Below are 26,779 nucleotides of genomic sequence, written 5' to 3' on the forward strand. Positions count from 1 at the left end.
AATATAAAATGGTAAAGATGAATGCACATTTATACATTGATTTAATAGATTTATAGCATTTTGAAATAAAAAAACTGTCATGGATTTATTGCATTTTGTGGAAAAAAGAATTAGTTTTTATAATAAATCTTTGAAAATCAAGTTATGGATGTGAATTTATTATGTTTTTATAACCTAAAGATGCTATGTGAAAGTTTGTAACAGAAAATAGTGGTTTTCATCTTGTCACTTTCTTGGTATAGAAAACACCTTTTTACCGAAATTTGTCAAAATGGATTTATTGCGTTTTGGAACCAAACTCTTCATATATATATTTATTTATTTATTTATTTCGATTTTGATATATTTTATATTATATATAGATAAAAAATATATACATACATACAATTTTTCTTAAATGTATACATGTATGTGTGTGTTTATATATACAAAATAATTACACACAGTGCACACACATATATTATGCAAAAACAAACTTTTATTTTGTATGCGATTAATCGCGATTAATCTTTGGACATGCCCTATTAAAAATATTAGGTAACACATGCGTTAACTAATATTTTTAAGCTATGCTAATGTTTAGCATTATGAATATTGCGTTCATAATATTTCAGAATGCGATAACGTGAATCAAGCTTGCTTAAATTGTGCCATGCAGCATGCAAAAATACAAAACATACATTTAAAATTGGGCCCTGACATTATTTTAGCCGTGTTCGTAGTTTACACATTTGCTTGCTATAGGGCCTCTTGTGGCAAGACTATGTCCTCCGATACAAGTAAACGATTTCAGAACGTCACAAAAATTTTAGCTTTTGTAGATAAACATGTAGTTAAACGTGGGACATATCACGAAAATCTGACTTTTTCTATGTTTAAGTGCTATAATTGGGTCCCCAGTGCTTCCATCAACCTAGTAAATGTGATAAAGATCAACCCAGTAACTTAGTTTTGATAAACCATTTTCTGCAAGCATGTGAAAAAATAGCTCATTGAAATTGGGCTCCCCTTGTGATGTCAGAAGGGGATAATACCGCCCCTTAATCTGCACTGTCCAACCACAGCACTGCCATTTAATGCAGAGATCAGCTCATTTGCACACCCAAAAACGCTTACACCTACAACGTGTCAATTTTAACTTGCTATAATAAATTATCTGTGGAGTATTTTGAGCTAAAACTTCAGATATGCACTCTGGGGACACCAAAAACTTATGTGACATCTTAAAAAATTATTGTGAAATGTCCCTTTAAATATTTGTTTACTTCTGCTAATCATTGTGAGCAAATACTTCACAGCTACTGCCTTTAAAAACTGAAGGAAAACAAGAACCGAACAATGGCATCTAATAAACAGACCCTTTAAATGAGCGTGAGAGGAAATTCATCCGAGATGGAGCAGGAAACGATGACTCGGATCTTAACGGGATTCCATATTGCCATAGAACGTTTTACAATTAGTCTTCCGAGCCCATCGATTAAAGTCGGCTATCTGGCAGCGGACGAGACACACGGATCCTTTGTGGGTGTTTTTAACCCGAAGGGGCCGTTCTGATTGCTGTCCAGATGTCCATTACTTTAATTGAAAGTAAAGAACAGTGGAATGCCAATTCGCGGGGAGAGAAAACGAGGAAAAGAGCTAAAGTGCAGGGATGGGAAGCTATTCCTGTCCCAAACATTCCACTCTGTCCTAAGTGACAGAAAGATCGTTTTGGTGCATTGAGAAGATCTCGTCCATAAAATTGTAATGAGATCTCGACCCTCTTCTGTCCTAAACATCCCCATTAAGACGGAGAATATGTATTAGGAAAGCAAATGAGGTCCATTTGGATATCTTGTTAACCGTAATCATTTTCAGTTACGCACAACTGCTGTGTTTCTAGGTGGACAGAGACATACCGGTCACCTACCGCACTTCATTCAAGTGTCATTTAAAGTGACATGAAGGCTATTTTTATACGATGTGTGGAGTATCTCTCACCGAGAGTCTGGGTGTTGGAGACACTAAGCTTCGTGTTTGTTTTAAAAAGGTTTTCATGGCCCGACTGTCTCTTGGATGGATATTTCTGGATGCTTAAATGCGTTTAAAGTTTTTATTTGCTTGTTTTGAAAGATACAGTATGAGATCATTTGTCTCAAGTACATTTTAACCCCGTTTTTTTTCATCCTGGGTCTTTGGTTAACAACATTTATAAACGTTGTGGTCACAAGGCAAATCTCTTAATAGGTAAATCCATCATTAAAACACAAGCAATATCATTAAGAATATACAGTAGGCGGAGATATTTCCACAAGGCGTTTTTTTCTAAGCAAATCATTTCCAGCACTTAATTAACTTGTGAATTAATCCGCTCAAGACTTTCATATTTGATCACTTTTTTCAGATTAACGGTTGAAGCATAGACGTTCTGGTTCTAATAATTATAATGCTTGATAAAATTGAAGGCTCGATCAAGAAAAATGAAAAGAGACACATCCCTTATTGTCTTTCACCAACTGCTGTAACATATCATTATTGAATATTACACCAGCAATTTACTTCAAGGAACAAAATTATACAGAGCGATTTTTGTTTCATGGTCTGGCGAGTGCTTATTTTGGGCATTACCACAACAGGTGATATATATACAATAAGCTCCATCCATCGAAGCACTAAAATCTTTCTGGTGTGCATTTAGCCTTTTTAGGATTTTGATGTTTTAAAAGCAGCAATAAATAAACTTTGTAATATACCAAATTTAATTTAAACATTTTCTGATGCTTTCGGTGGAAATGCATTAATTTGATTATTCAGTGAATTAATTCAATTTACTAATAAGATACATTATGTGATTAATTTGCCTGTTTATTTGGATGCAAACCAAACAGTAATATTATCCATAAGAAATTGAATCACGTTATATTAAACTTGGGTATAGTAATGCACTTTAACAATCTCCAATATAAAAACAAAATACCTGAATTCTGAATTAATGCAGCATGTTGTATATTTTCAACGAGTTGGGTCAAAAAGAGATGAATCCAAACTGTTGTTGGGTCAAAGCAAAAAAAAATTGGGGCTGTTTCCCGGACGGGCTTATCCTAGTCCCAGACTAAAATGCATGCTTGAGCTGCCTTAATTTAAAAAACACATTGCATTGACGTATCTCAACATATATCAGTGCCATTGTTTTGGATTCACACCAGTAAACTGGGTGATTCTCACGAAAACTTGGTTTTAAAAATGTCAAGCATGAAAATGTAAAAATTGCTTAAATTTACTTTTTTCCCACCAGATATTTAAAAACAAAGTCTGGAGTAAATGGGAACATTAATTTAAAATGTTTTACTTATCATTTAACACTTTTTGTAACATAATTTAAAAAATTAGTCCTAAAAAATCTCATTACCGCAACAGTCAGAAAACATCAACACTGACATATTTTCAAAATGACATGACAAACCTGAAAGAACATAATTTGGAGATTCTGCACATGCATTTTATTTAAAATCAAAGTATTATGCTTCTATTAATTAAATTAACATTTAATAAGCATCTGTTGCGGTAATGATAATCAAAATGTCGTGTAAGCATTCTGACAAGACAATATTTCAAATTAACTGTAAAAAAATGATCTTACCTGGTAGCCATCTTGAAGTAACTGGTCCATGTGCTTGGTCACTCAAACTTTGTTAAAATTCTGTATGTGTGCTTAAACTGTTCTCAAAAAGTGTTGCGGAGGATGAGAACATCAGGCATGGACACATCATTTTCCTAATTTTTCTTCATTATTATTATACATGAATATTCAGTAAATATTTTTTCTGTCATCTAAAGTAGTCTAGCAAAACATCCATTTATTTTTTTTTCTTAATATTTTTGTGTTCATTTGATTAAATTACAACATAACGCATGTTCAAACACAGCCGGACACATTGCGGTAATGAGAATTTCAGCAGAAAATGAGATAAAATGTACAATTATAAATTCTTATGTTGAAATCACACATTGTGCAAGGTAGAACACAGTATTGTGTTAATTCTGATGCTTTTTAATGTTACTATATTACACATTTTAAAGCTAAAATCATTAGTGCCGTGGTGTTTCAATGGTTTCGTGAGTATCACCCTACTACTAAATGTCCTAATATAGCTAAGAACTAGTCCTGGATTAAAGTAAACCAGTGGTCTCCAACATGGTGCCCAGGGGTCTCTCGTTTTCAAACAATATTAAAACATATCAACAAGTACAATAAAATAAAATCAAGTAATACGAAAAAAATTGAGTAAACTATTTAAAAAAAGTAGCACTCCAGATTGTTTTATCCATTGTGGGAGCCCTTCTTCACAAAAAGGTTGGAGACCCCTGAACTCTGTTCTTTAATTAGTTAATTTAACTCAGTGTCTGGTACGTCCCTTGTAGACCCAATGCTTATACTAGATCAGTATAAGATGGAACTTTTATTTAAAACCAATTAAACATTCAAACTAATTTAATAACATGTTCATAATAATTTATAAATGAAAAAAGGCAAGCAAAAGAAGATATAGGCTATTCCCCAACTGGTGTGTCTGCACAAAACCAGATGGCTTAATGATCGTGAGTCATTTTCCTACTGAATAGCATCAGACACAGGAAGCCCAGCATTACATTATCCCTTGTAACTTGGAATTAGCACAATGGCTGTGGAAAGCTCGAGGACCCTTAAAATCACGGGGGGGGTTGGGGGGAATCAATAGGTTCAGTAGGGGTTAATGAGACAGATGTAGGTTTGAATGCTATCTGGACAGCTTGGCCCACGGTAAACAAACCCAGGGGCCAGACTGCGTCTCCAGCACACGCCGGGCTCCCCGGGGACAAAGACAGTGTGTTCACTCGATAGATGAAACGTGGACTGACACTCACTGTGGCTCAGTACTGCACAAACACGCTCGACTGAGAGTCCATGCTAGTCGTTCCAGTTGTCAGATGCGGACATTGCGATGTTATTTTTAACTTGTTAATAGAGATGCAGGTTTTGTAGTCAACTCTGGAGTTTAAATTTACCTGCTTCGCTCGCACTGATAAAATTAACAATGGACGCACAATGGAAAGCCGTTATTCTACAGACGAAGAGAGACATTTACTAATGAGACGAGCCCATGCGGCCTGTCACCGTCCTCCGTCAAACACACACACATATATACGCAACGACCACATCACAATTAGGATGACATGCCATAACAAGCCTGTCTCTTGTCACTCTGCCCGTCATAACATAAACCTCCCGAATTACAATTATTTAATGAGATCATTTGTCCGTCCATCTACTGGCACTGTGGTTTGCTATGTTGTCTCCTCATTTAAGACTAATATTATGTTGTTACACTAATAAGATAAAGATTCATAAATGTCAGTGGTACATGTATTAGATCAGGATAATAGTATTTGTATATTACAACCTTCATTTGTTGTTTATCTCCTTCGACCAAACTAAGCGAATAATGAGATTTGTCAGTAATGATACATTCAGCGATAGCTTTGTATAAAGATTTATTAAAAATGTATTTATAATTCAGATTTATTTATATCTATGCCAGTGGTTCAGTGGATGTTTTAAAGGCTTCTTATAATTTTGTTTGTCTGAAGAATGGTTTTTGGAGAATTAAATTGCCTAGTTTTGATGGATTATGGGCGTTTGGGCCTAGGTTTTGCAATGTAAATAAATCAGTGTGTCTTGATTTTATTAGTGCACATTTGTTTGTTTATGCAAACTCGAGTTAAGAATGCCGGTACATAATCAATGCATAATATTCGTGCAGTATTTTAATTGGTGCATTTTAATAGAAATGCTTTAAATTTGCTTAATTTAACACTTACCTATTGGTTAAATTACTTTTTAAATTAATTTTTTAAAAAAGTTGCCCGCCAGCAGTTTTTGTTATTTTCACAAAATGTTTCAGAAAATGTTCTATAAATATATAAGCATACAAATATATCAAATGAAAGAACAGACATCTGCTTTCAAACAAACAAACAAAACCTGAAAAAATGTTTCATCCTATCTTCATTTGTTCTCTTTTATAACCTCTCAAAAATGGATAGGTTTCTTCAAAAATATATATATATTTTTAAGGAAAAAGTAAAAATAATTGTAAAGAAATTTTGTTAGAGATCAGATTCAGAAAAATGATCAAAAAATAGAGTTTAAAATGAATTAAATTAGTTTTTGCTTCAGTTTTAATAAATTAGTGGATAATAGTGGAATTATAGATTACCGTAAAAACTTGTCAGGAAAGCGTAATTGGCAGGGAAATGTTTTCTCTTAATTGACGAAATAACCCGCAATGGCAGGGAAAGAGTTAAAAAGATTTCTCCACGCCCAAGTCATGCAATTGGTTGAGACAGTTTTGTTATTTTTTTGAACACAAAAAGATAAGTTGATAAATGATAGTAAGCACACAGTTGACGCTATCCATTTACTTCCATGTATTCGTTTTTTCTACTATGGAAGTCAATGGGTGTCGCCAACTGTGCTTACCATCATTCATCAAAATATCTTTTTTTTGTTATTTAGAAAATACAGGTTTAAAAAACATGATGGTGAGCAAATTCCTTTTTGGGTAAACTATCCCTTTAATGTAAAAAATCACAGTTAACTCATTCCCCGCCAGCTATTTTTTGTGATTTTCACAAAAGTTTTACTAAATGCCTTCCAGGATTTTTTTTTTCTGAAAATATATAAACATAAAAATGTATCAAATGAAAGAACAGACACTCTGCTTTCAAACAAACAATGAACAAACAAACAAAACGGAAAAAAAACCTGTTTCATCTATATTTTTTTCTCTGCTTATAAACTCTTGAATATGGGAATTTTTCTTTACATTTTTTTAAGCAAAAAGCAGAAAAAATAGCATTTTTGTGAAGGAGTTTAGAGATCAGATTCAGAATGATTATCAAAACATACACAGAGTTTAAAATTAGTAAATAACATTTTGGCTTCAGTTTTTTTATGAATTGGGTAATCTAGTGGATAATCGCTGTATTGCAGATAACATAAAACCTCATTAGTAACACGGTTTTTATGCAAATGTTTTCTCTTAATTGACGAGATTACGCATCAAATTAAACTGTGACCAAAATTGTGATTTACTGTAAAATCATCCTACATAACGTAAAGAACATTCTGTGAAAATATAACCTTCATATATTTAATATTGACCGAGTAAAGTCATGTCAAAGATTGAAATCAATGTAAAATCAATCAGACAGCATGTTCACCGAATGGGTCATTAGTGCCCTAAGCTTCACAACTCAACTGGGGGCATTTGCCGTACACCCAGGTCTCTTTTGACATGGTCGAACGGTGTGATGGGGTGAGAGGTCAGAATGTTAGGGCACGGTGAACGGGTTGCATCGCTCCCAGCAGACCTCATTACAGCTGCGACGAGGAGCTGACCCCTGGATTTAATCGAAAAGCAGTGCCAACTTTAAATAAATGTGCCGAACTTTAGGGATATAATTACTTTATGGTGGTGTTTGTTTGTTAAATGCAAAGCCAAAATACAGGAATGTACAGAAATTAATAATGTAGGCTTATGTTCTCATTATTTTCATACAGTATAAGCAGCAATTAAAGTATTTGACATAAAGTGTTTCTGGTTGCAACTTTTTATTAAAATGATTGTGTTTAACATATTCACAATCTAATTGGCTTAATTTGCAATAAAACAAAGGAAAACAGTGCATATATCACTACGGCAAGCAGCAGGTGTCCGACTTAAAGGATTAGTCCATTTTCTTAAAAATAAATTTACTCACCACCATGTCATCCAAAATGTTGATGTCTTTCTTTGTTCAGTCGAGAAGAAATTATGTTTTTTGAGGAAAACATTCCAGGATTTTTCTCATTTTAATGGACTTTAATGGACCCCAACACTTAACAGTTTTAATGCAGTTTAAAATTGCAGTTTCTACAGAGTTTTAAATGACTCTAAACGATCCAAAACAAGGCATAAGGGTCTTATCTAGTGAAACAATTGTCATTTTTTACAAGAAAAATAAAAAATATGCACTTTTAATGCCAGCGCGACCTCACGTAATACGTCATCACGTCAAGAGGTCACGGATGACGAAGGCAAAACTACGCCCTAGTGTTTACAAGTATGTAGAAAGAGGACCGTTCTGACGTTGTTGTATTTCGAATAATACAAATTAATGTTTTTGTGTCAGTTTATTGTTTAAAATGGTCCGCAAATGTGCATTTCATTTATGTAACACATTACGCAATTACGTGAGGTCGCGCTGGCGCTTCACAGGACTGGAGATAGACGAGAAGTTGTGGTTTAAAAGTGCATATTTTTTATTTTCCTTGTCAAAAATTACAATTGTTTTGCTAGATAAGACCCTTATGCCTCGTTTGAGATCATTTGAAAATGCAATTTTAAACTGCATTAAAACTGTTAAGTGTTGGGGTCCATTGAAGTCCATTAAAATGAGAAAAATCCTGGTATGTTTTCCTCAAAAAACATAATTTCTTCTCGACTAAACAAAGAAAGACATCAACATTTTGGATGACATGTTGATGAGTAAATTATCTGGATTTTTTTTTAAGAAAATTGACTAATCCTTTAACGGCTCCGTCTTCAACTCCTCCCTCGACTCCAAGCAGCAAACCTAAAAAAATACCAAAATATTCCAAAACAAATTACAGTTTTCAATTTCATTGCGGCTTTCATTACAATAATTGCTTGACAATAAGTAAAGTGACCATAAGTCAATAAAGCAAGAGTGAAATTGCTGGCATTGCAAAGTTTCCAGTATTATTATTATTGTTATTACACATTAACGTGTTTTTTATTTTTTAACTTGGTTTAAATTGTTCAAGGGTAAGTAAGGCCGAAAGAAGTATGAACATCTATGTATGTGATGCTCATCCATTGGTCCTGAAAGGCGAACATTGTACATAAGCCTTAGTTGGATTGCATTTTACCACTTGCGAATTGTCAACAAAACCGGCATCAGCTTGCTCTTAGTTTGGGAACTAATGAAGATTTAGTAACAGACAATATTACTCTAGGTGTATTCCCTTGGAATCAAACCCATGTTCTTTGCACTGCTAACGCAATGCTTTACCAGTTGAGCATTTTCAAAGGGGAAATGCGCGGAGTCCTGTCGCCTGTACTCTAATTCTAGCAGGCCGTCTGGTTCCCTCAGGGGTCCAGCTGTCCGGCATGGAACAGCTGAGGAGCGTCCCAAAGATCAGAGGCACACGCCCGAACCGCTCTGCTTGTGCAGCTGACAAAAGCCCTGGCTCGACCCTCCCACCAGGCCCCCTCAGTTTGCTTTGTGCGTGAGTCCTGGAATCCACCCCTGTGTGAAGGGTGGGTGGCACGCTGTGTTGTTTTAGCACCATGCTCTACTGGGCTCAGGCGTCAAGTCCCTAAAACAACCATGTCCGAGACTCGTATCTGTCATTGGAGGGGCTGGCCAACACAGACCTTCACCGGCTCGGGTATCACAAGGCACCCTGTGAATAAAACAAAGCCGACAGCAACTCAAGACATGAGGCGCAAGTTAATTCAAATGGAAGATGCATCGCTGCGCTGTTATAATATGTATTTGGGTCAGTTTGTGTGGAGTTCTCTGTATAACAAAAGAAACAAGATGCTTTCAGAAGAAGTTTTCAGGAGGCAATTGTGGCTTTTTTTCAATAATTGACCAACGTGGTCAACTAAATATCAGGTGAAATGCAGCTCGGCATAGATTCGAGGGGAACTCTGAAAATTCAATAACTGTAGCCATCTCCTTCACTTGTTCCCTCTTTTCTAATCTTCATTGTATTTACACTGCCATCCTTTGGTATGCGAGTAATCCTTTGCCACTTTAGAACCGAGGTCAGGGATGGGAATGAGAAAACAAGCCGGTCTAATTTTCTTCTGCCAATATTCTCGGCCAACGACCTTCAACCTGATTTAAGCGGGGGAAGCCAAGCCAGCCAGGCGGCGGCTAAAGAATTAAGGGCTAAGAAAAGAGAAGTGGAAATGGAGTTTCCTGCAAGGTACAACAGACCCGACGGCAAAAGCCCGAGAAGAATAAAATACTCGACTGTCTTTGAGGAGCGACTAATTAAATCAAAATAGGGCAGTTTCAGGTTATTGCCTCCACTCATTAAGTACCTACCCAGTCCTTGTACTTTCTGAGATCACTGAGCAAATTAAATTCGGCACCGACACTCAGCTGGAGCCTTTCACACCAAATGAGGAAAAATTATGAGTAGAACAGCATTAGGGAAATCGCAGACGCATTCATATGCTAGTCACAGCGGTCGGATTAGTGGTCCTGTGTTTAACTATGTTAACTTCTTCTATTATGTACAAAATTACAATTTAATTCATGGGTTTAAGTGCTCCGCTTGCAGTAGCCGATGAAAGGGCATGCTAGCTGATTTCGCATTGAGTTTTCAAAATGCACAATATTAGCAAGCACTGATCTGAAATTGTGTAGCAAAGGCCACTACTAAACATTCATGCTAATTTTCTATCCAAGTTGTTCTTTATTTGTGACGACCAATGAATGGGGATTAGATTAGAAAGGTCATTACAAGCGCACCCCACGCTCTTCACGTGGGCTGTTCTCACACACATCATAATCCGCACCCTCGAGCGATTGAATCACGACTTTAGCTTGAGCTGTGCTAACCCTATAATTCCACTGCCAGGTTACCGAGCGCTAATTTAGGTGTCAGCGCTAGCCACAAAGAAGTCTTAATGATTAGCTGTTTCTCTTTTGTAAGTGAGCTCCAGATACAGCAAGCCCACCAGGATGTGAAACCTAAAGACAGTTAACCCGTCATTAACATTTAAGCTAACTATTTGATTCAAGTACAGTTTGATTTGAAGATTCAGTCCATCATCAGGCCTCATTCATCCAGAAAAATGTTATGGGAATGTAATTTAGGTGGTGGAACTGGACAGAAAGTCTTTCTGATTAGACGTTTCCTTTTCTAAATGATCTTGAAGCAAGAAGCCCAGCAGGTGCAATCTTATTCAAAGAAATGCAAAATGAATATCTATCAGACGTACACTATTAATATGCAGAGATAATAAAATGTCCATTTAAACATTTAAGCTAAGTAGCTAGGTATAACTTAAAAAACAACAACAACAGATGATTCTTGCTTCCCTAAGATTAATTGCTTTGTAGTCTCTTGGGATAAAAGCGTGAACTAAATGCCTAAATGTAAATGTGTATAATGAAATGTAATACAGGTGTGGATATCTAAATTAAGATTTCAGATAAAAGTCAGCCCCAAATAATTAAACATAATACATTTTTTGTTAGCATTAGCATTTGAGTTGACTGACTAGCAAGCTAAAGCATGCTAACGCTTTTGTACAGTTTTACTTGATTGTATTTTGACATTGTGCACTCCACGATTAGGCTACATTTGTTAGTCACGATGTAGGGGTCATTTTGGGCACAGATTCACACTGGAAAAAAAAACCTGTGTGCAACTACACCGCAGTTTAATGAGTTTTAGTAAAATGGCCGATGATGCTTGTTATACTTCTCAATAAATTACGGTGAAATGCTGCTACATCCAAAAGCCAGAGGGCGCTCTTGTGCAGAAACTCAATATGCGCTGCAGACGAAGAACCATACACACGCAGTTCCAGGAAATGGCTTAAGCAAATATTGCTGTTCTTCAAAACTTTTAGGGTATTTTTATAATAATAAAGAATATGTATAATGGTTATGTTTGATGGGTGTTGCTTTTTCAAATGCGTTATAAACGACTCAAACTCAGATCGATAAGGACTTATTGATCAAAAGCCGTAGTACATGAAATAGCTATGCATAATATCGGCTGTGCGATTCAGAATAGTTATCGGCCACGTATTATTAGTTTATATCGGCATTTATCAATTGTTTACTGTCCAGAATTTAAATATTATTTAACGAGAGGTGGGCAACGATTTATCGTGATTAATCGCATACAAAATAAAAGTTTTTAGAGTTTTTGCATAACATATAAGTGTGTGCTCTGTGTAATTATTATGTATATATAAATACACACATTATATTTATTTATTTATTCTATGTTATATAAAAAATGTATACATTTGTGTGTTTTTGTTTAAATTTACATAATAATTACACACAAAAGACACACAAATATTATGCGAAAAGTCACTTTTATTTTGTATGCGATTAATCACGATTAATCTTTGGCCACCACTGCAAACAGCATTTCATATTCTGTGTTGATGAAAATTGCTTTTGGTTGCTGATCTGAGGCCTGTTTTTTCCTCCACTTGCACTGGGAGGAGTGTGTTTTTTTTAGGAGACTATGGGGAAAAAACTCATGCAATAATCATTCCCGCAGGTTTCTTAGTATTTTTTGGTTTTGTACTTGCTGAAGTTTACCAAATGTTATGTCTTGTACATGTACTGCAGTTTATTTAATCTTTATTGAGATCATTTGAAATTGCATTTAAAATAAAATCATTAACATCTTAAAATCGTCGTGATCCACAGATTTTGTTGTTTACGTTCCACGGGAGAAAGAAAATCAAATGATTTTGGTGAAGCATGACTTTAAATCATCTCATTTAAAAACAGTTTGTGAATCTTTTTCACTTTGTGTCACATCGACATTCAGAGTTGCATCATTCTCTTGACATTTCATCGCTGCACATTTGCCACTTGTGGCATCGAGTAGCCGTCAGCAACAACACGCCTGAATCCTTTTCCGAGTCTCCCTCAACCAGTCCAGATCCTTTTGCCGAGTTGTTTTCAGACCTGTCACATAAATCTCCCGCGGCCCCTGGCCCTTCGTCGGCCAGGTCACCGACACTCTTTAGCTGTCAGTCTTCTTCCACAAACCAAACAGCTCCCTGTGGTGTCCACCCAGCTCTCTGCGGAGAGGAAAGAAAGAATAATATCGCAAACAAAATTGGTGTCGCTTCAGTTTGCGCCTAAACACCATAATTATGCTAACACACCTGAAGTCGGTATAATAGCTCTGTACTAGCAAACGCTAACGCACCGTTATCTTTTCCTCAAGGGCTTGCGACTGTGTTTATTGACCTTTTAAGTTGTTTTAATGCCATGAGCCGTCAGCGAGGTAATTGATTTGCTAAAGATAACAATCAAAAAATCCACTTATCACGAGGAATTCATACTTGGCACACCCACTCCCCGGCTACTTTCGGCATCCGCTGCGAAGATACCGAGACAGCGGCAATTATCGCAATACGATTGTGATGCAACAGCCGCAAAAAAGATCAGGCTAAATAAAATCTGACTGCTTTGTAGTTAAGCACACGCACTGTAGAGTGGAGAACTCTGCTTCTTTAGAGAGCTCTTCAACGCCCCGCTATCCCACTCAGCATAATTATAGTGATCGCGAGTGTGAGATGAGTGATGGGAGGAGAGGGAGGGAGAGACACAGGGATGGATGTAGTGGGTGGAGGGAGGAAAGGCAAAACGGCGTGATCTTGTTTTGTCTTTTGCTCCGGCAAGGATCTGTCAGAGCAGAGACATGAAGCCACACGTTGCTGATTTAAATAGAGTCTGTGTCTGTCTGTGTACGGATCTCTGTGTATATACACAAAAAAGTTTTCTGTTAGATACTAAATTTTTTCTGTTAAATATTTTTATTAGAAATTTTAACAGCGGGTCACTTATAATTACATTTTTTTTAATGCAAACAAAACTTAAATTTTAGCAAAATTTATTGGGTATTGGCAAGGGCCTCACGGTACGTATCACGATACGTGGCCCATGATACAATGTATCACGGTACAATACAATACGTTGCATGTTGCGATACATTGCAATACTTTTTCTTTTTTTATTAAAATACCGATAGTAGAGATTGAAATATCGTTACACTATTGTGGAAAAATTATCACGATAGTTAGCTGTATGGATATTTTTGCACATCCCTATTAAAAAATAAGCATGAAGTAAAAAAACACAGAAAAAAAAACATAAATAAATACAAAACCCCCACACAAGAGACATAGAAATAACTATTAGACAGAAAATATAAATAAAATTTCCCTTCCCAACTAAAAACTATTTTTTTTAAATCCATAACTTTTGTTTAAGGCTAATTATTTTAGTAAAAAGGCTTTCTGATAGTTGTGTGTAATTTTATTTTAGGTAAGAAAAAAATAAAATGATAATAATAATGGTGCCCATTTACTTTGTTTGCGGACACAAAACCACTGTTGCTAACACTTAGCTAACATTAGATAATTACTTTAATATTAACTAACAATAAACAATAAATAGCATTTATTATTTCTAATTAATTTTTTGAAAGTTTTATTTTTAAAATGTGTATCTGTTACCTCATTCCCCGCCAGCTATTTTTTGAAAATTTGCCTGCCCACATTTTTTTGTGATTTTCACAAAATGCCTTCCAGGAAAATGTTCTTCTAAATATATATAAACATACAAATATATCAAATAAAATAACAGACCCTCTGCTTTCAAACAAACAAACAAAATGGGGAAAAAAAGGTTGATATTATCTATATTATTTGCTTATAAACTCTTAAATAGGGGTATTTTTCTTTAAAATGTAGTTTAAAATTAGTAAATAACGTTTTGGCTTTGGTTTTTTCATAAATTGGGTAATCGCAGTATTGCAGATTAACATCAAAATTAAATTAATCAGGAACACGTTTTTTTTTTTTTAATGCAAATGTTTTCTCTTAATTGACGAGATAACTCGTCAATGGCAGGAAAAGAGTTAAGTATGGAATAATTGATGACAGGTAGTTGAATTTGAAAATAATGCTCACCCAGGGTGGTAGTACACCTTGGGTGTGCATTATTTTCAATTATACCACGGGTCTGTTGAATGCTTTATTCTGATTGGTTGAGAAATATTCGTTAAGTGTTGATTATTTTTCTGTAAACCGCAAACCTAACTTGTCAAATGTCATAGAATTAGACACCAGAGCAATGTTTGTGGTAACTGTATAAGAGGAATATTTGACTTCGGTCCTTTGAATTATTAGAAAATAATGTGTCGTGCCACATTACCACCTGGGGTGTGCATTATTTTCGAATAATTCAACAGCCTGTCATCAATTATTCCTAATATAATTCAAATGATTGGAGTCAATTATTCCTCTTATACCACGGTTACCACAAGCATTGCTCTGGTGGTTATTTTAAGACATTTGAAAGGTTAGGTGTGTAGTTTAAGAAAAATAATCAACACCCATGGTATAACATTATTTAATGCACATTTAAAAAGCATAAGCATACTTGTATACTAGCATTTACAATGATTATTAAATGTAAAATGTATAGTTTGCTAGCTCATGTTAGCTAATGCATTAAATGAAAATATCATTTGTGTTCATTTGGAGCTTTTTAATGACATGATGGTGAATAAATGATGCTATACATTTTTTAAATTATTTCTCATTCCTCATATTTTACCAGGTTGCTAATTTGTATGCATTTGTACGAGCACATTCGTACATTTTGATTTGCTTTTGCCCGTGATGTTGGGGTTAGGGTTTCGTTTAATTTTTTTATGATAAGTGTATATTTTTTATGTTTCAATTTGTATGATTCATACAAATTCTCGTGAGATCAGGCTGGGAAAAAAGCTATGGACATTTCTTATAGTGAATTTATGCTCAGCCTGTGTTATTCGTTTTACATGCAAAACTGTTTGAAACTGATCCGATTTTTAAAAAGCTTGGTTAATTTGTTGAACTGTATAAGTCAGAGAGGGTTAAACATTGCAATCAAAAGCTAAACTGTGTGAATTTGATGCAAACTGCTCAACTAAAAATGGAGTTTAATAAAGAAAAATAAACAGGTGTGGGAGAGGAACATTCAATTAAATTCCTGGAGGTCCTGAAGAGCATACGCTCATCAGGGTCTTCAAGATTATAAAATTACAGGCAGGTGGGTTTCATTAGGGTTCCAGCTAAATTGCAGGATGTGGCCCTCCAGGAATGAAATTGAAAATCCCCGGTGTAAGATTTGGATATGGAAGCAAATACTGTAAATCCATTTTTAAAGTTAAATCTTGCATCCGATATTCGTAAACCCTGTGAATGTCATGGAAATTATTTGGTTAGAAAGTGTAAGATCCCCTTTAATAGTTTGTTTTCATCTACAAACCAACCTTGTTCTGTTTATAAGAACGGATTAATGAGTACATTAACAACAGAAATAATATGTATACTTGAATGATCATATCAAACCAATTATAACATCTTGTGTCTTGTGTAAATGTAAGTGCAAATATATAAATCATAATTTGTTTGTATATTGTGTGATGAGTGTAAACAACAAGTGTAAACCGATGTGCGAATGCAAACACACAAATTATGTACATAAATTTAGAGATGCAACTTATTTTCCTTCATGCATCAAACTCAAATCAGATTGCAAAGAGGCATCAGACACAATTTTCCAATTGGCTCACATGGGGATCGACACACAAATCTAAATACACCCACAAATGCTTTTTCGTCAGCAGAGAAAGTATTATTTACCCAAGGCCTTCTGCTTCATTGTCTACATAAGAGATTAGACTCAATGCTTTTAAAAAGCTTCCTTTCATATCGTCAAACCAATTCACCCGACAATAACATTAACTCAGCTCTTGTGTAATGCTAATAGAGTTTCTGGTCCAAGGCCGGCCCGGTGTTTAAGAGACACAAGCTTGTCCATTCGGTGGAGTGATGGTGACGCTGGCGTGGGTTGGGCCGTGAATCAGTCACGCATGGGTCAGTGGGAAAGAGAAACTAAATTATGATTTTAACCCCATCCTGCAAAGCAGTTTCATCATTCATATACACTGAAACCAAGCGTCATGACTTGTAATAGAAATGCTGATGGATATCCGAGAAAGTCCTTGGACAAGATTAATCTCACAGACTTGGATATGTTGCTACAGAACTACTTTTGGCTATTTGGTTCCTTTAACATCCAAATCATGTATCTAAATATCACTCCCAAGTGTAAAACTTAAATGATCAGCTCCCCTTCTAGTGCTTGTTTAGTGGATCTATTCACGGCATTATAAATGTTGACAGGATAAGCAAGCAAAAACGGACACATCGGTGTGCATGGCCTTGACTGGCAGGGTGTGTATTTGAGCTGCGCGTCAAACACGGGTAAAGCGAGGGAGAAACAGACTGATGCAAATAGCAGCGCTCCGCCGTGACCCGACACGCTCGCCTGCATACAAATGCTTTGAATAATCCTGAGTTGTGTTCATATTCAAACGTACACAGGTGCTCGCTAGTGTCTGTGCATCGATCTTAGGCTTCGCTTTGAAATGCACTCAGATCTGAACTTGGGCATTTGGTAGAAGTAGCTCATGACATACGGTCAATATTGCAGGATACATTTATTACATTATATTCCAGTATGGACGCACACGTAGTCTGAGACTTGGATGGTTATTATTCCCTATGCATTTCGAAGTACCAGGTAATTGTAGTTTAACTGGCAGAGCAACACAAAGATGGGTCATGGGTCACCATGGGTCATGCATTTGATTCCAAGAAACGAAACGTGTAGCTTGAATGCACTATTAATTGTGTTTGCCAAATGCGTAAGTGTACCATGTCTACTATCAGTGTACAGCCAAAGATACTGCTGGTTCATCTTCATTAGCTGTGCCATTGTATTACACATTAAGGTAGTAGGGGGACTTACAGGTGATTTGGATCTATTAAATGGAAATGTTCCAGTAGACACATCTTGCTTAAGGTTCAAAGCTATTATCGTAGCAAGTTTAGCAGGTTTTTTAAATTTATTTAATAGAAATGTTGTCTTTGGACCAACAAAAACTGTCGTTCCATGAGAACATCATATTTGGCAAAATAGTGGTGACCACAGGTGTGAACCACCGGACACCATCTCTTTGTCGCTTACTATAATTGGATGGCAGATAGCCTTAAGGGAAGAGAATAAATGAGACGCAAGTAACGATCGCTTTGCACAAATGACAAGCACACCGGTGGACATGACTGTCCAAATTACACGCCGCCAAACTCCCACACACCCGACTCGCCGATGCCTCTCACGTAATGTAAATGTGTGGCACGAGTCCTGTCGAAATGACTTCACTTTTGAATGTGCGTAACGGCGGCGGGTTTAATTAATATGTCAGCGGATTACAGAAAGCGTGATGAGGGGGATGGTGAAGAAATGATGGATGGTTTGCTTTTAGCGGTCATGAACGCGCTCATCAAGCTAATTCAAAACGGTTTTGTAGCTTGTGTGACGTCTGTCGTAGCAGGTCAGATACATGCCAATCAATTTTTGTACTGTATGAAGAAAACACATGCAGAGGATATGCAAAGTGGCTCTCCTGATTTTGCCAAGTGGTTGATGTCCTCAGAGCAACATTATGTTGACATTTCAAGATTTTAGAAATACTTTGAAGGTTTGTTTCAAGTTTCAATCAGGATTAGCTGCTTCTAGATTGTTTTTCACTTATCATTTTCCTCTGATTTAAGGGTCCAGTTTGGTTGGGGTTGGGGTGGGTTAGGGTTAGGTTTTTCTTACAAATGTGTTGTCCTTGGGTCAACACAATATGTTACAATGAGGACATCTCTCACTTGGCAAAATCGTAGATCATAAACAAAGTTTACATTAAAACCATATTTTTGTATGTTTTTTAGGTGAACAACTTTGAAATTTAGATTAAATCAGGCTTCTCAATTAAAATAATTTGGTAGGGACTTGATTTAACACTTTGGGAATTGATTGGATTGTGAAGTGGGTGTGGCATTGTAGAATTATTGCAGATAATTGAAAGGGAGGGGCTACAAATTAAATGGGGTGATGTCATCAGAAATGTTTTAGAGGTGGAGCAAGTTATTACAATTTATTTCAAGATTATAAATACATTTGTTGCTGTTGTTTTTGCCTTATGGTTGTAAAAAGTTAATTTTGATTTCACAGTAACTAGGGCTGTCATGATTATGACATTTGTCTGATGGTTAATTGTTTTATAATCTGTGACGATTATGGCGATTAATTTCTTGTTTTGGGACTTTGACGATTATGACAATTAATTAAATTTATTTAATTTTTATACATTTTTTGTTTGTTCTTAAAATAATTTTCAAACACTGTTGTGATTGTTTCTCTTTTGCAAGTAGGGCTGGGATAAAACGATTATTTTTTTTTTTTTACAATTAACCTAGCGATAATTTTTTTCGATGCATCGATTAATCTAACTCTACAGCGCCGTCATTTTTGGTCTGACGAATCAACGCGCATATTTTGCCTCTACGTATTTTTTGCGTCTACGCATATATTAATACACATAACACATATTTAAAAGTAATTATTTAATAAATATATATTTAAAAAACTGAAAATTCTTCATAAAAAATAAATACAATAAAGTAAAAATAAAAATGCATTGTTTTGCAGCATTTCTTTAAATGCTGCTTTTCCACTGTATTGAATGCCTTTGCAATGTATCGCATTACACTGTTAGTTAAAGGGACAGTAAGTAGGGTTTTAAGTGTTTTATTAATCAAAATCAATGTCTTTATTCATAAATATGTCCTCGTTGGTGTCAGATGACCTCTGCCAGTGATCTGACTTTTCTTTGTAAGCTTAGAATTTCTTCTCTTTACTTATATTGAACGTGTAAGTCCAAGGAGGCTTCAATGTCATTTCGCCGTATTGATAAACTATAATAGCAGAGAGGGACAAAAAGCACTTGCCTACCAACGCGTTTTCATTCAGAACACGTGAACCGGCTAAAACGGACAAGGAGATCAGTGATTACATAACGGCTACCGTAGTTGTCGCATGCATTTGGGAAAGCGAGGCGCTAGAGAGCACTATTCATTTGAATGCAAAATACAATTTCACCACTAGATGGGGTAAATCCTACTTACTGTCCCTTTAAGGAGCGCCGTCTGATACGGTCTCGTTTATACAGGCGCTGCAGCTCCCCCTTGTGTTTTTTGAAGAGATGTGCAATCATTGCGGTGATCTGAAATCATGGTGAAGTCACACAGTCGCAATGAGACAATTATTTAATCATTGTGACAGCCCTAATAGTAACTCATAATGCTGTGTCAAGTTAAGTGTAGCAATGCAATAGCATTTTGTCCCAGTCCACTGTGCTCCAATCTAACTGTCACTGAACAGCGACAACAAACAACAATCTGCTCGAACAGCCCCTGAGCCGCACTGTCTGAGAGCATAGCATTAAAATCAGATTTTGCTGAAACTACTTCAGATATTTGTCGTCTTAGATGTTTCTCAATGCTCTCCGCAGTGCACCGTATATAAAAAGCATGCAGACAGTCTCAAAAGAACCTGTGCTGTTTCATTCAGTTAGAGGTGCACAAAACCTGCAATTTTCAAAGATTGTTCACAACCAGCCCCACCTCACAAGTCTGGGTCGCCACCTAAAACTACAGAAATGCACTAGGAGTCATTTCGGCGAGCACTTCCAGTTATGCCGCCTTCTCTGACGAGGGCTAAATCGGTGACACTGGGTTTGGTTTGTGATGTGTGCTTTTGTAACACAACACCACAATGTCATCGTTCAGCTGCCTGGGCATTGTGGGATTTGTGTGTCATGCGTGTTTTCTCTTAACTGAAAGCTTTGAGCGAAAGATCCGATGGCATGGCTATCACAGATCGTATTTATTGCTGAGACATGCAGTATTCCCTCAACTGTTTGAGCTTGCCACTAGCAATGCCACCAAGGTCATGAGTTCGAATCTAAGACAGCTTATTGAGTTGCACTAAGATAAAAGTGCATAAACGAAATGAGATTTGTGTCGAGGCATTGTTGATTTTTGGTTATATCAGTTCTCAAAGCGTTTGGTCAATATCTCAGAGAATTGGCGTGATGGGTAGATTGCCGAGGGCATAAATGTCACCAAAAATATTTCTAAGACTTTGCATCAGAGCACGCATGCGGGCGGTGACGATGTCATGTTCCTGATGTTTGATGCTTTATGTATTGTTGTTCCAGAGAAGCGAGCGGAAGGAGAGACTCCTGACTCCCCCCTCCCCACCCATTCCATCATCCGCAGAGCATCTTTCATGCGTCTCCCTGGGCCCAACTCCCACGTCAGGATGAACTGTGAGCAGGATTTTGGAGATGGAGGAATGAATGTCACACTAACCCTCCGCCTGCTCATGCACGGCAAGGTAAGCACACTTACGTGAAGACTGCGTGTATATTTCAAAATGATAAATTGGACCGAAATTTCTAAAAAAACATATATATATTCTGGGAAACTTTTATTTCAAAGTATTGCAGCATTTAAACTCACAATCTATAATTGTAGTAATATGTCTCATCAGTATTTTTGGAAAAATAAAGGTTTTAGAGCAATTCTGGGAGAATTAAAGAGTTCTCCAGCATTAGATTATTTTTGTTTCACCAAAATTCTTACTAAGAATATGAATTGCATAAACCACACAAGTTCAATGAAGATAAAAGAAAGAAGTAAAATATATAATGATTTCGACAATACTATACTTAACATAATTGCTTTATCATTGCATCATGATCTAGATATTAAAGGTGCAGTGTGTAAATTTTAGCGGCATCTAGTGGTAAGGTTGCGAATTGCAACCAACGGCTTAGTCCACTGCTCACCCCTTGCATAGAGAAGCTGCCACTGGACAAACATGTCATTGTCGGAGACATTTTAGTAAAAAAAATTGTCCGTTAAGGGCTTCTGTAGAAAAATGGTGGCAGAAAATGGCGACTTCCATGTAAGGGGACCCTCTGTGTATGTAGACAAAAGGGTCTCGTTCAAAGGTAATAAACACATAACGGTTCATTATGAATACACCCCTGATAATATAGTTTTGTATATTATTTTGCATTTCTGTCAAGAGATCCTTCTAAAAATTGCACACTGCACCTTTAATGTACTACAATTAACTCATTCCCCGCCAGCCTTTTCACAAAATGCCTGCAACATTTTCTTCTATAAATATATAAACATACAAATAAAACAAATGAATGAACAGACCCTCTGCTTTTAAACAAACAAAACGGGGAAAAAACTTTTAATATTATCTTCGTTTGTTATCTTTTTAAACCCTCTCAAATATGGGTAGGTTTCTTAAAAAATACCACATTTTGAGCAGAAAGCTGAAATAATTGCATTTTTGTAAAGGACTTTTGTTAGACTTTGGATTCAGAACGAAGATCAAATCATACACAGAGTTCAAATTGTTGTTGAGTAGCTGATGCTTGTTTTTTATAAATTGGGAAAAATCGCCATTTAGTGGATAATAGCGGAATTACAGATTACTCGTCAGGAAAGCGTCATTGGCAGGAAAACGTTTTGTCTTAATTAACAAGAAAACTCGTCAATGGCGGTGAAAGAGTTAAAATATTCGAAATAATAATAAATTGGGTAAGAGCGCCATCTAGTGGATAGTAGAGCAATTATAGATTACAGCAAAAACTCGTCAGGAAAGCATCATTGGCAGGGCAAATGTTTTCTCTTAACTCATTCCCCGCCAGCCTTTTTTTTTAAGTTGCCTGCCAGCACTTTTTGTGATTTTCACAAAATGCCGTCCAGGATTTTTTTTCTTTAAATATATAAACATACAAATATATCAAATTAAAAAAAACAGATCCTCTGCTTTCAAATAAACAAACAAAATTTGGAAAACCGTTTCATCCTATCTTCATTTGTTTTCTTTTTATCACCTCTTAAATATGGGTAGGCTTCTTCAAAAATACGAAATTTTGAGCAAAAAGCTGAAATAATTGAATTTTTGTGAAGGACTTTTTTAGACATTGGATTCAGAACAAAAATCAAAACATACACAGAGTTTAAAATGTTGTTAAATTAGTTTTTGCCCGCAAGCATTTTTTGTGATTTTCACAAAAATTTTCTTCTATAAATATATAAACATACAAACATTCTTTTTTTATTTACCTAGTGGATAATAGTGGAATTACAGATTACAGTCAAAAACGTCAGGAAAATGTCATTGGCAGGGAAAGGTTTTCTCTTAATTGAGCATCTTTGTAAATATCATAGTATTTATTCAAGTAAATGTTTTCTAAACACAATTTATTTTTATCTTTATTACACGGCTCGTTGAAATGCCTGATTCTGATTGGCCAGTCGCGGCATTTGCTTATTCCCAGATAACGCCGCTCAAAACGAATAACACGCTGTGACTTGGATGCTTCAAATCGTTTTGAGAGGAACACAAAAATTAAATATAATAGCAGTTTAAATATGGGTCTTCGCCCCTTTGGGCCCCTAAATATGTATTTTAATAATTATATTTACGTGACATCTGAACGTCTTATCTTAAAACGTGTTGTCCTCGCGAAAGCTCTGCATTTGTTAAAAATAAGCAAATAAAATATTTAAAATCAATATTTAATGAACCTTATCTTGCTTATAAGGTAAATAGCTGTGTAATAAGGGGGATAATGTACAGGCAGTCGGTTGTAATCGTGAAATAAGCCCCTTCACTTCACGTGGAGATCTGATTACAATGTCGGGATTTATTTCTGCAATAACAACCCTTATTATCCCTACATATCGCCGTGTCCTAAATCAAACACTTGAGTTATTAGGAAACAAACAGATGTCAATATCATTGCTGTCATTACTGTGTGTTGTCATCATGTGTCAGAGAAACTGTGAATGACAGATTTCTTCCCACTCCCTCTCATCTTTCACATTCGCATGCCAGTAAAACGAATGAGTCATTAAAAACAGTCATGAAAAATCCATAACCAACCGTTAATAAACTGACACATTTATCTGATTTATGTGCACAATTTATGCTAATTCTCAATCACATCAACAGATTGCGAAGTTGTAAAGATACTTTCAATGATACAGATATCATTTCAATGTGAATTCAAGGAAAGCTCAAGAGAAACATGAACCAAAAAGTTTTTTTATGTGTTAAGACCATATAATGAATAATAAAGGGATAGTTCACCCAAAAATTAAAATTCATCAACACAAATATCAAACATTTAAACAGGTTTGTGACAACATGAGAGTGCGTAAATGGTGAACTGGCCCTTTAAGGCCACTTACTGATTAATTGTATTACTGTACCAGTTCTTTAATTAATCTCATAATTTAATGGATACTAAAATTCACATGTCATTGTATTCTTTGTGGTATTCATCTGATTACATTTTCTAGTCTTCCTCATGCAAAGTGTTATCTGACAGATCAATACGCTGACATTTGCTTGTTTCTGTTTTCACAGGAGGTCGGAAGCATCATAGGCAAGGTGAGCAAATATCTTTCTTCCTGTTGTTTCCTTTGTTGACTTTGATGTTTGACTTCGATGGATGTGTCTTGAATGTGTGTCCTGATGTCACCGTCGCTGGGAAAAGCACAACAACCGATTCCAGATGTAAAATGTCACACATTAATAGTTTAATACAGGCCTACCAATTTTAACGTAGTTCATGACAGATCCTCTTTAAATGACAAATTCACAGCCGAAAAACTACACTACCCATAATCCCAAAGAAAGATCTACTTAGATCCACCAAGAGTTACCATGGAAACGAGAACCAAAGGTGCAGCAACCACATATTCCCACAATGCATTACAAATTTCTCATTTTGTACACTTTGCCGCATTGATTTAAACGTTTAATATTGTTAATATGTATGTCATATGTTTTGTGTAGTGTTCATGATGTATGTTAACTTATGTGTAATTTGCAATGCATCATGGGAAGTAAATAAAGTAATTTAAGTACACAGAGTTAACACATAAATAATTGAATACAGTCAATGCAGTTTTGTACTTTTCGCTTTAAATCAAAGTCTTACATCTTGCTTGTTGGTTTGGCTTAGAACTCTTCATTGAAATTTTCTCTTTTGAGGATCTTATTGAGTTTCTTCAAAGCGGTTTCTATTTTTAAAAGTCTGAAATTCTGGTTGTGCATCATGTGTATTAATGATCTGGATATATTACAATGTCCAGGTCTACAAGCAGCACTGTTTATCCCTAGAGCCAGTGCAATTGTCTCTGCGAGACCAAATGTACATGTCACAATGATTAGTAAACAGCATGTCAGCTAGTGATGATGAGATGATTTTTGGATGATTTTTGTGGCCCGGAGCTACAAAACACTCACACGAATATTCAGAAATACACACAGTTGTTGGCATTTCATTGGCCGCACATAAATGAAAGTTGCTCCCTTCAGTAGCGGTCTGCTAATAGGTCTCTGGGCCTTTGCCAAAGTTTTGGCTTGAGCGTCCACAATACAGCCAGATGGAGGAATACAGACTTCTGTAAGCTCAACGGGGGATTGCACTGCTTAACATACGTCTTTTCAAATACATAGTTCACTTCGCCTTTTCCAACACATAGTTTGGTCTATTGTCGTGGAAAAGTGCTCACAATATACACAAGCTTTCAACGTGCACAAAAAGAAGTTAAAAAATAAATGCGGCTACAATTGTACTGCACAATAGAAACGTTTTAATAAGATGGATAAGTTACTTGCTCTTACACCTCCACTTCTTTAAGGAAGGATTTAATTTAAAAAGTATGCCCAAAACATGAACGTGAACATATACACAGCTAGACAAACTCAATGTCATTAGGTCTAAGGTGAGGACGCAAATATGCAACGCATTGTAAGCGATGCCACTAGGGGTGATATATTGCGAACTACCATCTCTCTACCAGTACAACTACCATCAAAGCACCACAACAGTTTGAAGAGAATCTCCTGAGCGAGTTAGGTAGTTACAAACATTTTTTTATAGCCGAGTTTGAGTAATGGGTCAATGACATGCAAGCAAAATGTTACACCAGCATCCAAGTAGAAGTTAAATGCAAATTTATTGCGGAGGTCAGGTGGTGCAACCAGAAAGTCAAAGGGTGCAACTGCTATGAATGCCTCTAAGACATTTAACTCATTCACCGCCATTGACGAGTTATCTCGTCATTTATGAGTTCATATTTAACTAATAAATATGCCTTTCTGGACGAATTTCAAAGTGAAAGTGTAATACCGCTTTTATGCAAACCGAATTTATCAAAAACGGAAGTTAAAAAGATTTAATGATTTATTTTAACTGCCTTTATGTTTGATAGTCATTCTGAGTCTGATCTCTAACATAAATTCCTTTACAAAAACGCAATTTTTAAGCTTTTTGCTCAAAATGTTGTATTTTTTAAGAGAAATATCCATATTTCAGTGGTTAAATTAAGTAGAAAAAGTAAATATATAATGAAACGTTTTTTCCCCATTTTGTTTGTTTGTTTGTTTGTTTATTGTTTGTTTGAAAGCAGAGGGTGTGTTCTTTAATTTGACATAATTTGTATGTTTATATATTTATAGAAAATAATTTTTCCTGCAAGGAATTTTGTGAAAATTTTGTTAAAATCACGAAAATGCAGGTAGGCAACTTTTCTCAAAAAGGCTGGCGATGAATGAGTTAAAAAACATTAAGCTAAAAAATTTTAATAATAATTTTAGTTTTAATTAATGCAAGCTAGGTTGTCTATAATTGTTATTATACTTTTTTTTAATGATTGTTTATAAATGTATAATTTTCAAAGTTGTTTTACACTTTCAAACCATTTTCAGGATTATAATTTTAAATGCCGCTATCACATAAACAAACAATCGGCACGACACAGGGAGCGCATTAAAACTTATCCGGCAGATAGACAATGATTGGTTGTACCACCTGACATTTTGTGAATGAGGATATCAAAAATAGTTTGGAAAAATCATTAAAGGCGGAATGCACAATGTTTAAAAAATGCTTTGTAAAAGGGAGTCGCGTCGACTA

At 35.8% G+C, this 26,779-nt stretch overlaps 1 protein-coding gene across 5 annotated transcripts in view; it reads left to right on the plus strand.

The window, feature by feature from the left end:
* The window catches only part of LOC129453373 (poly(rC)-binding protein 4), a 92,830-nt gene that overhangs the window by 23,776 nt on the left and 42,275 nt on the right, over positions 1-26,779 (plus strand). For all 5 annotated transcript variants that reach the window (XM_055217600.2, XM_055217602.2, XM_055217604.2 and 2 more), the window contains exons 2-3: positions 20,975-21,153; positions 24,220-24,243. In XM_055217600.2, the coding sequence (XP_055073575.2) occupies positions 21,046-21,153; positions 24,220-24,243 (132 nt within the window). In that variant the 5' untranslated portion in view covers positions 20,975-21,045. The remainder of the gene's footprint in view (positions 1-20,974; positions 21,154-24,219; positions 24,244-26,779) is intronic.

This window comes from Misgurnus anguillicaudatus, chromosome 23 (assembly GCF_027580225.2).
Source record: "Misgurnus anguillicaudatus chromosome 23, ASM2758022v2, whole genome shotgun sequence".
In the NCBI taxonomy this organism is placed as follows: Eukaryota; Metazoa; Chordata; class Actinopteri; order Cypriniformes; family Cobitidae; genus Misgurnus; species Misgurnus anguillicaudatus.